Source organism: Leptonychotes weddellii, chromosome 14, assembly GCF_054177405.1.
Source record: "Leptonychotes weddellii isolate Sample4059 chromosome 14, ASM5417740v2, whole genome shotgun sequence".
Taxonomy (NCBI): Eukaryota; Metazoa; Chordata; class Mammalia; order Carnivora; family Phocidae; genus Leptonychotes; species Leptonychotes weddellii.
In genome coordinates this window covers 23,895,293-23,909,522 of record NC_138382.1, presented here as the reverse complement: position 1 = coordinate 23,909,522, position 14,230 = coordinate 23,895,293, and the positions used below count along the sequence as shown (strand labels likewise).

Genomic DNA, 14,230 nt, shown 5'->3' with positions numbered 1-14,230 from the left:
GCTTGCCCATGGGACAATGCGCAGGTGAGCGACAGCAGAGTCAGAGGAGAGTTCCGGATTGGCATGGCTTCACGAGGGAACAGTGGGACGGGGAAGGCATGAAATCGTGATCAGACATCACGTACGCCTCCTCTGTGTGCATGCTGTGCTGAGCTGCAACAGCAGGTCGGCTGCGAAACAAACGATTCTTTCCCAGTAGAACAGGTTTGTGGGGTGGGGGACTTCATTCTTTAAAGCTACTTGCAAGGCTTACAAAATTCTTAAAGGGCAGATCCTAGACTAGGATTTGACAACTGTGCCTTTGACACAGACACCAGGTAGTTTCTTCAAAGGACAGAAAAGAGGCCATTTCCGTAGCCCGCCCAGGTCATGGGAGGCAGTTGGTGAAAAAGGGAAGAGAGTGGTGGCTTGGGGTGTCTTCACCTCAGCTGTATGGATGGGCCTGGAGTCTGTCAGTGACAGCTCACACATATAAGTGGGAGTCAGGCACAAATTTTCGAGGAGGGGAACACGTTTCATCAGAAAGCCTGAAGGAAGCTCTACTTGCCAGGGAGTTCATCCCAAAGCAATAAATCAGACAAGTATATCCACTGAAAGATTACTGAACCCAGGGATTCAGACAAGTGGCCACTATACCATCATAGGGTTATTTTCTCACAAATTCATACATTTGATTCTCTCCTGAACCACCACTATGCCTCAGCATTCTTTTCTTAAAAAAAAGATTTATTTATTTATTTATCAGAGAGAGAGAGAGCACGAGGGGGAGCGGCAGGCAGAGAGAGAAGCAAGCTCCCTGCTGAACAGGGAGCCCTATGTGGGACTCGATCCCAGGACCCTGGGATCATGACCTGAGCCAAAGACAGACGCTTAACCCACTGAGCCACGCAGGCGTCCCTGCCTCAGCATTCTTAAGAAAAAAAAGAAGAGATGGAATGTGTCACTGATGGCTAATCTTCCCTTAAAGCTAACAGAACTTAGAAAAATGATTTCTTCCAAGACGAAGATGACTATCTCTCCCAAGCAGACCCAATATTTTCAATTGTCTATTAAAAATTAAAACACCTCTGTATACATATACCACATCTTCTTTATCCATGCATCTGTTGATGGACATCTAGGTTCTTCCCATAGTTTGGCTATTATGGAATATTATGCAGCCATCAAAAAAAAAAATGAAATCTTGCCATTTGCAACGACGTGGATGGAACTAGAGGGTATTATGCTAAGCGAAATAAGTCAATCAGAGAAAGACAATAATCATACGATCTCACTGATATGAGGAATTTGAGAAACAAGACAGAGGATCATAGGGGTAGGGAGGGAAAAATGAAACAAGACGAAACTGGAGGGGGAGAAAAACTATAAGAGACTCTTAATCTCAGGAAACAAACTGAGGGTTGCTAGGGGGGAGGGGGTGGAAGGGATTGGGGGGCTGGGTGATGGACACTGGGGAGGGTATGTGCTATGGTGAGCACTGTGAATTGTGTAAGACTGATGAATCACAGACCTGTACCCCTGAAACAAAAAATACATTATGTTAATAAAAAAAAATTAAAACACCTCTTCATGGCGAAGTAAGTATACACCAATGGGACAGGCTTGTGATGTCTAAACAAGGGTATACTTTCCTTCTGACTGTATCAGTCAGGGGTCTCCAGAGAAACAGAACCAAGAGGAGGTACGTGTACTTATGTGGAGAGAGCAGGGATTCATTCTAAGGAACTGGCTTACATAATCATAGAGGCTGACAAGTCTCCAGATCTGCAGGGTGAGTGGGCTGAACCTGGCTAGAGACCCAGGAGAGCTGATGGTTCAATGCAGTCCTAAGGCAGGAAAAAGCCAACGCCCTAGACTCCAAGGCCATCTAGTTAAGAGGAAATCCCTCTTATTAGGGGTAAGGTTCCCTTTTATTCTACTGGGGCCCTCAACTGATTGGATGAGGCCCACCCACCCTGGGGAAGGTGATCTGTTTTATTCAGTCTACTGATTCAAACGTTAATCTCATTCAGAAACACCCTCAGAGACACAACCTGGAATAATGCTGGATCGAACGTCTGGACAGCCCCATTGACACATAAACGTCACCATCACAACTCCCCACCTGCCTGGTGGGTGACAAGACAGGGACAATCAGCTCAAGGGGTGCTGGAACCTGTGAAGGGCAAATACTCAGGGAGGAGAAAGATGCAGCTGACTCCATGGGGAAGGGACGTCTTCTCGGGCCTCTCCTGTTCCTTCCATCTAAAGGCCGTTCTCGGTGGGCTCCCTCAACCTTTAATCAAGGTCACCATGACGTGCCACTCTGCATCTCCTAGAACGGCTACAGTTCTAGCGCTGACCCTGTCAAATACCGACACTTCCAAGTGCTGGTGGGGCACCTGGACCTCCCAGCCTTTGCTGGAGGGACTGCTATCCTGTGCGGCCGCTTCAGGAAACCGCTCAGCAGTTTCTCATAAAATTACACATGCAGTTACACACTCATGGGTATTCATCCAAAATAAATGAAAACTTGCGGCGCCTGGGTGGCTCAGTTGGCTCAGCCTCTGACTCTTGGGTTTTGGCTCAGGTCATGATCTCAGGGTTGTGGGATTGAGCCCCGTGTCAGACTCTGCACTTGGCGGGGACTCTGTTTCAGATTCTCTCTCCCTCTCCCTCCCTGCTCTTGCTCTCTCTCTCTCAAATAAATAAGTAAATCTTAAAAAAAAAAAAAAGAAATGAAAACTCGAGATCGAACAAAAGCCTGTAAGTGAATGTTTATAGCAGCTTTATTCATGATCACCAAACACTAGAAACAACCCAAATGTCCTTCAGGGGGTAAGTGGACAAACACGCATCCATGTAGCAGAATCCCACTCAGCAATAAAAAGGAGCGAAACACACGTGTATGAATCTCGAAAGTAATATGCTGAGTGAAAGAAGCCAGTCTCAAAAGGCTGAATATTGTATCATTCTATTTATAGGACATTTCTGAGAAGACAGAAGAACTTAGCGGTTGCAAGGAGGTAGGGGGCGGAAGGTGTGTGTGACTATAAAGGAATGAGACAAGGGAGCTGGGGGGCAGGGGATGGGACTATTCTGAATCCTGATTTAAACGTGTGTTAACATCCTAAGACTTGCACACCCCTCCTCCAGCATCAGATTAACTATATGATATTTTAAAAAATTGTAAAAATCAAGTGGTTAAAAAAAAATAGTTGTATGTCACCCAACTGATGCACAGGATAAATGGACCTAAGGGGAAATGTCTATGGTACGGGGTCAGGCATCAGCAGCTGAGTCCAGGACATGCCCAGGCCAGGGGGAGCCAGAAGGGCCGGCAGGCACAGCATCACCCTACAGCTCGGGTATAAAGAGGATAAGCGACATTCCTGAGTCACTGGGCACAACCTAATAATTCTCTGAAAAGGCAAAACAGCTGTGATCTGTAACATTTCTTCCCCAGGAATTTTGTATTCGTAGCCTCTTACAACAGCCTTAAGATAGGAAATGCAGGCTTATGGACAGTAAAGGATTGGCCTGGATTTTGATCTCGGTTCCGTCTGGTTCGTGAGTCGCCACATAAAGCAAGGATTACACTGTGACATGTCTCTTTCCTTGGCTGTACCCCAGCAAGCCCCTTAATCCCCTGTGCTCTTAAAGCCCAGCTCTTCCTGAAAGCAGGGGTTCTCAATGGGGAGAAGGGGGTGTTCTGCCCCCAGAGGACATGTGGCCTTGTCTGGAGACAGTTTTAGTTGTCACAGCCCGTGGGAAGGGTGCCACCAGCATCTATGGGTAGAAGCCAGAGATGCTGCTAAATATCACACAAGCACAGGATGGTCCCTGAACAAAGAATTATCCAGCCCCCAATGTCTGTAGGGCAGAGGCTGAGAACCTTCTGGTTTAAAGGGAGGAAGGAAAGATGTCCACGAATCAGACACTGTGCTAGGTATCGTCCAATTCTCAAGTCACTTATTTCCTCAAGACCCTGTGGGGGTAGCTATCATAACCCCAATTTATAATTAAGCAAGTTGCTGCTCAGACCCATAAAAAAAAGTACCCACATCCCAGTGACAGACAAGAAGCTGTGGGCACCCTCAGGCCCCTGTGAGGGCAAAGCCCAGAGTGCCTGCAGTGTGGGGCCCCTGGGGCTAGGCTGGGCCCTCCATAAAGCCCCCTTCACTTCCTTCCATCCCATCTGGTCTCAAAAATCACCTCCTAACCCTAAGAGATCTGCAAACATGGGGAGCTGTTTGGCTGGCAGAAGAGCAGATCTGAATTCCGGAGGCCCCAGGAAACCAGCAAGGCCTAACAATGCTTAAGAACCATCCAGGACTAGTGTGTCACCCTGGCTTCTTCTGCTCCATCCGTGGTTCCTGCCCTCAAGGCCCTGATGCCTCCCCTCCATCCCCACAGCCCAGAGGCATCCCCAGCCAGGTGCTCCTGCGGAGCTTCCTCTCCTCCCCGCCAGCCGGCTTCTTTGCGAGGGGTGGGACGCTCAGACAGGGGCCTGGGGACAGAGAGACACATCACAGAACAACACACTACAGTCCGTTGCCCATAACCACATCCGACAGGCAGGGCCTGCCCAAGAAAATAAGTGAACGGCTTTAAAAACAAGTCCTATAATCACCTCTGAGTGATGCTCGTTCAATTTTACCCTCTCGTGTAATTAGAGTTGACAGTTCCAACAGCTGAGAATGGAGGTGGGGGGGCTAAGATGGAGGGAGAAGGAAGAAAAGTAGAAAAACCGAGGGAAGTAGAGGAACAGCGAGAGGAGAAAAAGAACATAAGCTTAAAGTTGATCAGACAGCTCAGGAATCAGATGACGTCATGACAATGGAAGAGGAACCCCCAAGATTTGGGGACCCTCTTGCAAATCGGGTGGCACTACATTTGTGGAAGCCGCTCTTCAGCATCATTCTAGAGAACCTCAGATGGGTCTCGGGGCAGGCAGCACGCGGTTGTTCTCGGATTTGGCAAAGCAGAGTTCATTCCCGTCCCGCTGCAGGGCAGCCGTGGGCGGACCTCAACGGTCCTGACCCCCTGACCCTGTGCCTCCCCGGCCCCGCCACAGCCACGCAGACCGCACTCACAGTTCTAAGATCAGGATGACATCTGTCTTGTTCTCATAAACCTCATGTAGGGTGATGACGTTGGGGTGCTGGATCTCCTTCAGTATGCTGACCTCCCGCTCGATGTCCTCGCGGCTCACCCCCCGCCGGCTGGACTTCGTCCTCCTTTTCTTGATAAACTTGGCGGCATACTGTAGACCAGTGCTTTTCTCCCGGCATTTCTTCACGACTGCAAACTGCCCACTGCAGACAGAGGATGAGAGGTTACAGGTCATTTACACATTTCTTTATTGCTCCCTACAAAACCCAGGATTTGAGCACGGATGTGGCAAGGATGTGGCATGGTACGAGCAAGGAGGGGCCACGGAATGGTGAGTAGGAAAGTCTGTGGTGTGGGAAATAAACAAATCAAGCAGGGTTATTTCTTAAGTACGTTTCCATTTCATTAAACCTGTTTCTTTAAGAATAATGTTGCAAGCAATACAGATAATCTTGTCTTGAAGAATATTTTATTGAATGGGGAATGATGCCTCCATTTCTGTGCTTCCTTCCTCCCTCCCATTTCAGACTCTGGGATAGCAGGAAGGAGCTCCCCAACCTGACCTCCTTCTGACAAGTCTTTCTCCTGTATGTCCAGGGAAAACAAGGGATCAAGATGAGCGAACTGAGAAAAATACATAGAGCCCTGCCTTCAGTGACCTATTTCTAGCACGAATATTTATCAATTTAAACATCCAGAATAAAAAAAAAAAGCTATGTATTTTGTTCACACCTCAGGGATTGATTAGCCATATACACTTGATATTTGTTGGTGGCTTCTCCAGCATCACCTCCCTCTCTCCTTTCTAGGGATCCTGCACTTCTGAGGAAGCTGACTCCACACCCCACCTACAGATATGCATCTTGTGACCTAGGCTAAGCCAATCAGTGTACTGTATCTTCCTGGCTCCAGTGACAGGCACATGACCTAAGTAAGACCTTTTGGAGAATGCAGAGACAAAGACCTTTTCTGAGACTCTTCTCTCTTCTGGATGTGAACACTTAACTACATGACCCCAGTCACTGCTTCCAGCCATCGTGGGACCAGGGGGAGGTCCACTCTTGGTTTAAAGCCAACCATTGCAGAGGCAGAGCCAGTAGAAGAAAAGGAACCAGGTTTGTGGTAACACTGTGAAATGGCTGGATCAACCCTAGCCAAAAAGCCATCTGCCTTTGGATTTTTCAGCAACAGAAGCCAATAAATTCCCTTTACTGCTAAAGCCAGTTTGATTTGGGCTTTCAATTTCTTGCAGAGGAAAGCATCCTATACATCCTATGCCACGGCATGGAACCAGAGTCTCCTACTTATACATAAAAGAATAACAGAACTTAACACTAAATGATAAAATGAATACATAAGCAGGGAAAGTCTTGAGAGGTCAGTAAGCTACCCTGAAAGTAAGTGAAACACAATACAAAGGACCCTTCCTGTATTAATGCTGGCACCTCGCTTCTTCCCCAGAGCCCAAAGTAGGGTGGATCCACCCATCACAGGATCTGTATATTTCTTGGCAGATGCTGGAGAACTGCTATATAGAGAATTATCACAGTTATTTTTAACTAGCTTTATTCTCACATGAAGACAAAAGGGGGAGAGAAAATCAAATGAACAGTAACATTTCAATGTTAAAGAATGGATACTTGAATACATTACTCATTTACGTCAGCAGCAGAGGTCAGTGAAGAAAAACACAGAGTAAAGGATTATTTCTTTGGCACTGCCAAATTTTTGCACGACAGGTTATTAAGACTCTCTTTCCCCCTGCAGCGGAATAGAGAGGCTGAAGATAAATCACACCAGAACGATAACACCAATTGCCTGTAAACTCACGACCTTAAAGAGCCATGGGATCTGTTACGACTGTATTACAACATCTTCTGTTTTTTTCTGCAGAGCAAAGAACTGGGCTTTTTCTCTCTTGGAGGGTGGAAGTGGGCAGCAGAGATGGGGCTTATGGGGAAGGAAAACAGCCTGACTATAGAACAAAGTCGGCTACTACTTTGCAGAGTCTGATGAAGTGGTACTTACATTCCCCCTTCTCACAAAGAGGGTATCACGTCCCAGCTGAGAGCTCCCAAGGGGTCCCAGGATGTCGGGTGGGGCAGTGCCCTGGTCCAACCCAGGACCTCCGACCCACACACAACCCATGCTTCCAGGGGCTGGGCCCATGAATGCCTGTCAGGCAAGCACTGTAACTTTTCTCAGGGGCTGTAAAGATTCAAGGCAGACTCAATGGTTTGAATCACGTTGCTTTAAACAACAAAACCAAAAAGCTAGGAGAGACTCAAAGAACGTAAATGCAAGCCTAAATTCAAAGACTATCCCAAACTGTTTTTCCTACCAAATGTTCCATGCTGACCTTTCCCCTTTTAATTATGGGAAGGTGAAAGCATCAAGGCCCACCCATCCCAGTGGCTGGGCCAACGGGAGGCCCTGCACCCCCTGTGCGTCAAGGCCAGGAGTTTGTGCACAGGCCCAAGCTGACTGCATTGCCCACATTTGCAGTGAAACGTCTGGAACCCACTCCTTCACCGGTCAGTCGACCTCACTCACACTTCCGGGTCCCCATGAGGGGAAAGCAGGTAGGAATAAGGGCCTGCAGGTGGGATAGAACCTCCTGCCCAGGAGAAGATGTGTTTCTAATCCCATGGCTGTGGCTAAGGTCCCGACTAACGCTGGCTGCAGATGGTCGAGAAGGTGTAGACTAATTTCAAGGACCACTTTTCTACACCCATCTCAATGCTATCTTTAAAGACACCTTTCCTATTTATCTCTGACTATCCAACATCTGCCCCACCTCCTTGCTCCGACCAGTACTCTTTCCTGCACCTGAATCCACCGAGCACCTCGGATGTTTTCTGCGTATTTCTTGCCCATTTCCACTCTTCCCAAGACTGCAGCTCCACGAGGACAGAGGCCTGTCAGGCAGATCTCTCATCACCCGAGGCACGGGATGCAGGGCTCCTCCAGGAGCTCATGCATGATGCCTATGCGCGGCTCTTGACTTCTGGATCCTAAAAACCAGAGGTGTTAACCAAAGACACTTCACTGTAATTCCGTAGCTCTGTGTGGGGCTGAGGGCACAGGCTGCCTGTTTGAGCTGGTGCCCCGCCCCGCCTACTAGCTACGTAACTGGGGGCTTACATCCTCCTTGACCACTCTCTGCCTCAGTTTCCTCATCTGCCAAGTGGGTAGAATAACAGTGCTTACCTGGGAGGGTTCTTGGGGTGGAAAGGACAGATTAAATGAGCTAATAATACAGGGAAAGTGACTGGAACAGCGCCCAGCATTATTATGTCCTCAACGACTATTCGCTATTACTCATCTTCGGCAATGGGAGCCACAGTCACGAGCTTACAGTCTGTGCGTCAAAGCTCAAAGTGCTGCAGTAGGCCTCCAAGTATCAACCTCTCAAAACTGCCAGCGGAAAAGAGCTCTAAGAAGAAAAAACTGCAAGAGGGCTGTACTGTGTTTAAGTGTGTAAAACTCAAGCCAACCCTGGCATCTGGCTTCAACCTTCAAACACGACATCCCCGCCCCCGCACACCCCCCCCCTCCGCCCCGCCACAGGCTGGGCTGGTGGTGAATTGCTGCTCCCATCCTTTCCTTCCTGAGCAGCGGCCCTTGGCCCCCCAGCTCCCTCACACCCACGTCGGGGGCTAGGTCCTCTTTCGCGATCCCCCTCCCCCAATAATAACAACGGAAAAAAGAAACAACAACAAATTGTTTAGGCTTCTGGGGGCAAGAGCTTCTAAATCATGGGATCCCAGAGAAACAATCCGATACTGCTGCCAGGGTGAGCTCATACAGGGCAGGGAGGAAAGTAAATGCCCACCGAGAAGCAGGGCCACACCACCACACATGGGGAGCGGGGTGGGGGCTGCCTGAGCTCCAGCCTCCGTCCTGTTACAAACACCAGAGGCTCCCCAGTGACAGACACCCCCACGGACAGCTGCAGCGATGGTCCGGGGATGGGGGAATGCAGCTTCGTCCCTGGAAAACAGAAAATGCACTGTATACCGGCACATTTAAAGGGACAAAACAGAATACAGGTGACCCTCACTTTTTGCAGGATCCGTATCTGCAAATTCACCTACCCCCTAAACTGTACTTGTAACTTCCTAATCAACATTGGCAGTGCTGTCACGGTCATTTGAGGATCCGAGTCACCCGCGGTGCACACGCCCAGCTGTCACAGGTCAAGGCGACACTCTGCCTTCTACGTCAGCTTCCGGAGAGTAAACAAATGTCCTTTAAAGAGTCCGTTTAGTGACAGGCTTTTTTCATTTTTGCTTTTTGTTGGTGATTTCACTATTTAAAATAGCCCCCAAAGGGTGAAGTCCAGCGCTCGTAAGTACAGAGGCTGTGATGGACTTGTGGAGAAAACATGTAATGGATAGATAAGCTTTGTCTGGGCAGGGCTATCAGAGCTGTTGGCCATGAGTCCAATGTTAAGGAATCAACGATGTGTATTACATAAGACCCTTTAACAGAAACATACATGAAACAAGGTTATGCACTGATCTGATGATGGAAATGTTATGAACAGAGGCTCGTAGAAACTTAACCCTGTATTTTCTCTAGAACTAACGGTCCAGTATTTGCTAATTCAGTGTTTGCAGTGAAATCATAGAACATAACTACACCACAAATAATGAGAATCGATTGTATGTTGTTTTTTAAAAATGTACTCATGTTTTCTGTCACCTAATAACTGACAGAACAGTTTGTTGGACTAGGTACAGCCAGCCAAGTTCACTTTGACACAGAAACTTTCAAGTAAATGTAATAAACATGTATTAACCACTAATGGCCAGATCTATAACAAAGCCAATGAGACACATCCCACTTTAAGGAGTTTTATACTAACAAAATTTTTTTTGATTCAAAAATAATCATAAATGTTATCAAAAAAAGAAAACTTTGGATAAAAGGAGCAAAACTTCATAAAGAACAACCTGCCACCTAATGCCTTTGTCTAACTCACTGATCTAATCAGATCACCTTGTAGTCACTCAGTGAACTGTAACCAGAATTCTATGCAAGGAGTTTTACACATATGACCTTATTCATTATCACAACCCTATGAGATTCACATCACCATCCACTCTTCCATCAATGAAAAAACCAAGCCTTAGAGAGATTTTTTTCTAGTTACCTCAAATCCTTCCCGTAATTAAGTTCCACACTTGAGAAGTGAATCCCAAGTGCATTTGCCTCCAATGCTCCAGTCACTGAACCCCGTTGCTGTCCCAGGCCTATGTCCATTTTGTTTGAAATACAAGCCACACCCCTGTGAAGTTACAGATGGGTTTACAAATCATTTCAGGAAAAAGCTTTGCGAGGGGGAGGCACAGAGAGGAGGGCTGTGGTTGAATGCAGTTGGGCAGTGTTACCTTCTCCTCCCCACTGAAAACTCAGGAAGTGTTTTAACTAATTAAAACCATTGTGTCACCATGCTCTGAAGTTCACTGCAATGAAGAGTAAGTCATGTTTGTGTGTGTGCTTCCGGAGCACTATACTAACAATTAGAAAGAGCCACAAAAGATTCTCAAGGTCAGCGCACAAGGATGGCATGCACACGTTTGTGAAGCATGTGGGCTTTTATAGGTCCATGGTACTTCTTAATGCATTACAAGTAAAGCTGTTGAATGAACTCTGTTTAATCCAGTCGGATTTTATTTCCAAATTCATTTATTTGTGGGACTTTTGTTCACTTGGGGAAAGACGGGATGAACGTACAGTGTCAGAAGTGTTGCATTCAGAAGGGAGGAAGAGCACCCTGACTGAACGTGACGATGTGCTGTACCTTTGTGCCGGCACCTAACCTAGGGGCTAAAAGTTTCATTGCTGACCTTGATCTAGACACCACATTGGAACAAGCTCCCACCCAGGAAGGTGGGTGCCAATTCAGAAAAAGGGGGCTAAAACAGTATACCATTTTTTTCGTTGATTTTATTTTATTTTTTATTTTTTTTTAATTTTATTTATTTATTTGACAGAGAGAGACACAGCGAGAGAGGGAACACAAGCAGGGGGAGTGGGAGAGCGAGAAGCAGGCTTCCCGCTGAGCAGGGAGCCCGATGTGGGGCTCAATCCCAGGACCCTGGGATCACGACCTGAGCCGAAGGCAGACGCTTAACGACTGAGCCACCCAGGCGCCCCGCTTTTTCGTTGATTTTAAATGCCTCTTCCCAGCATATGTAAGTTAAAAATTATTTATGGTAACTACTTATTGTTATGAGTTCCCTATATTAATGCTGGAAACAGATCTGGCTTCAATCAAATGATAAGCTCCATCTCTCCCCTCCTCCCAAGACTTTGCAATAAGGTTTCTAATTAAAGCAAAATAATTTCTACTTTTGAATTCATGTATCAACCTTCGGCACAATTTGAGTGCTGGTTATGGGCCATTTATTTTTCTTGAAGATCTGCACTGAAAGAGTATCAGTGGTTTGAATCCTGCCTGAACACTGGAATTACAAGTCTTAAATAAGAGATGAGGTGACAGAAATGATTTTTCAAGGATGAGTTCACACTGACGGCAGAGGAAAAGACCCCAAAGGGTTTACAGACTAATGGGAGAGACAAGCACATAACACCATAGTATGGGATGGGCCATAAAAAGGACACGGCCACTGTGAAGCACCCCAGGGGAGAACATGAGGTCAGGCTGTCCTGATGGTTGAACGCCAGCTGGGAGGTGAAGAAAGTGTGTGGAGGAACGGTGTCCAGGAGGAGAGAGCGAAAGCCGAGCTGGAGAGGCATGGAAGAGCTGCTTTGTATTTCTGAGAGAAGAGGGAGCGGTGGAGAAGGGTGAGGGCAGCCCCACAAACAGGGCCGTGCACAGTACGGAGCAATGACAACCCCAACTTGGCCAACAATGTAGGAACGCAGTGACCTCCCTGAGCCTCAGTTTCCCCATCTGTATGAGAGTGATGCCAACATGAAATAGGCCATGCATGTGTGCTGGGTTCTCTAAGCACATGGAGCTCACGTAAGGGATGAAAATTAACAAGCTGTCTCAGCTTGGTACTTCTCAAAGAAGCACAGGGGACAGTGTGTTTCAGTGGCTGAAAAGCAGCACCAAATTTCTGCAACAACTGTGAAAGCTCCGTATTAAGTCTCTACACTTTTTCCCCCCATTAGGACTCAACCATTTTGGATGAAACCTATTTTGATTTGTCCCCTTTGGTCCCCAAAAGACCTTATGGCTTTACTTAGATGCTGAAGTTTTAGTCTGCAGCTAAGCGAGGGGAAGCAAACCGTCCTTTGCAAAGATGGCCTCAGTCACTTGTCTTCCAGCTCACATGCTCTCCCGCAGCGTGACCTCGTCTCTCCCATCATGAGGTGGACTCTCATCCTGGTCTCCTGGAATCTGAGACTTGTTTGACCAACAGAATGTGGAAAAAGTGATTTGGGGACTTCTGCCTGGTTCTTGGGGCACACGTTCTTGGGCGTTCCCTCTTGGAACCCTGCCAACAGCCTGGGAGAAGCCCGAGCTATGTGGAGGTGTCCCCATCCACAGCTCCCTCCGAGCGGACAGCAGCTTTAACAGGTCAGCCGGGCGAGTGGACATTAACATCTGGCCCATCAAGTCTTCAGATGGCTCCAGCCCCAGCCGACAGTGTCGTGCCACCTCGTGAAAGACCCCAAGCAGGAACACTCGGGCAACCCACGGAAGCATGAGAGAGGATGGTAAACTGCTGCTTTGTGCTTCCCCACTTGGGGGTGGTTTGTTACGCAGCAATGGACAGGTAGAACAGCCACGAAAATATCTGGGATGGTGGGTTTGACCCAAGACCTGGGAAACTGTGTAGGGGAAGGATTCAATACGGAGGGTGAGAGGCCGGCAGGTGACCAGGGGCACAAGCTGGCATGATGGGAGGGGAGGGCATGGGAAGGAGCAAGAATGCCCAGGCCATCTTGAATGTAGCCTCTCCCCCCGCCGCCCCTGGGCCGCGTCCACACGTGGGGCTCATGTTTCAGGTTCTTTGCTCCTCATCTTGGCAGCAGTTCCCTATCTTTCAAAGAAAGCTCTGCAGCAGTTAGGAGGGATCTCTGTGTCAGAACCAAAACTGACAACAAACCCCAAAGGCTCGCACTGAAATGCCTTCAAAGATCCCTGGCTGAGCTGTGCTCGCCACTTGTCTCCAGTTTACCTTCTCTAGTCTCTGTGGGGAAGCCGGTCCCCACCCTGAAACACAACACCCACCGCCCCAACAGGACTCCGTGAACACGCTGCTACCTAATCCTCACTCTGACTGTTCCTCACGCCCAGGGCATTCCCACGGCGCCAGCGATGCCAAGGAGGAAGCACTTCAGTCCGCCCAGTGGAAGCCTCCCCTCCCATCCTCAGCCACCAGCGCACAGAATTCAGCAGACGATGAAGGCTAACCCTTCCGGGGACTGGGAACTTGAGCACCAAGTTCAATTCCCTTGGAAGACTTCCGTGGTGCAGCCCACACTCCGAACTGCCTCTCTCTGCCCTTTGAGAAGCTACACACAACAGGAGGGCAAAACACCTTTTACAAAAACACCAAAGCCAGTGATGATGATGATGATGACTAAAAACACACAACCCCTCAAAAATGATTTTAAACTGCTACCAAGCTCAGTCAAAATGGCACATGATTGGTGGCTCAGTCGGTTAAGCATCCCACTCTTGATTTCAACTCAGGTCATGATCTCAGGGTCATAAGATCGAGCCCTGTGTCGGGCTCTGTGCTGGGTGTGGAGCCTACTGAGGATTCTCTCTCTCTTCTGCCCCTACCCCCTAAAATAAAAATAAATAATAAAAAAATGGCACCTGATCTGAAGAAGGGTTCCCCCACCGATAAGAAAGCAGCACAGGTTGCCAGGGTATGGACAACGAGAGGCAGGGTTTACCAAGGGCATAAACACCAGCCTATCACCCTGGGAACCAGAACAACACATTCGAGTCAGGAGTGAGATGCGGAACTAGAAGTGCTGCCCAAGGGCGGCTGGGAGACACTGGAGCAGCACGCTGGGGGGAGGAACTGAGCAGAGAGTGGACCCCTTGGAGAGAGCAGCCTCCTGGAGGACAGGACCACATAGAGAAGTCCACGCCCAGGAGAAGAGAGCAAAAGCCAGGACCCAAGGCAAGGGTGGGCAA

The 14,230-nt window shown here is 48.2% G+C and overlaps 1 protein-coding gene across 1 annotated transcript in view; it reads right to left on the bottom strand.

Annotated features, from left to right (window-relative positions):
- DAPK1 (death associated protein kinase 1) overlaps positions 1-14,230 on the bottom strand; it is a 164,907-nt gene that overhangs the window by 63,355 nt on the left and 87,322 nt on the right. The window contains exon 3 of the mRNA XM_081804069.1: positions 5,076-5,297. Coding sequence (XP_081660195.1) covers positions 5,076-5,297 — 222 coding nt within the window. The remainder of the gene's footprint in view (positions 1-5,075; positions 5,298-14,230) is intronic.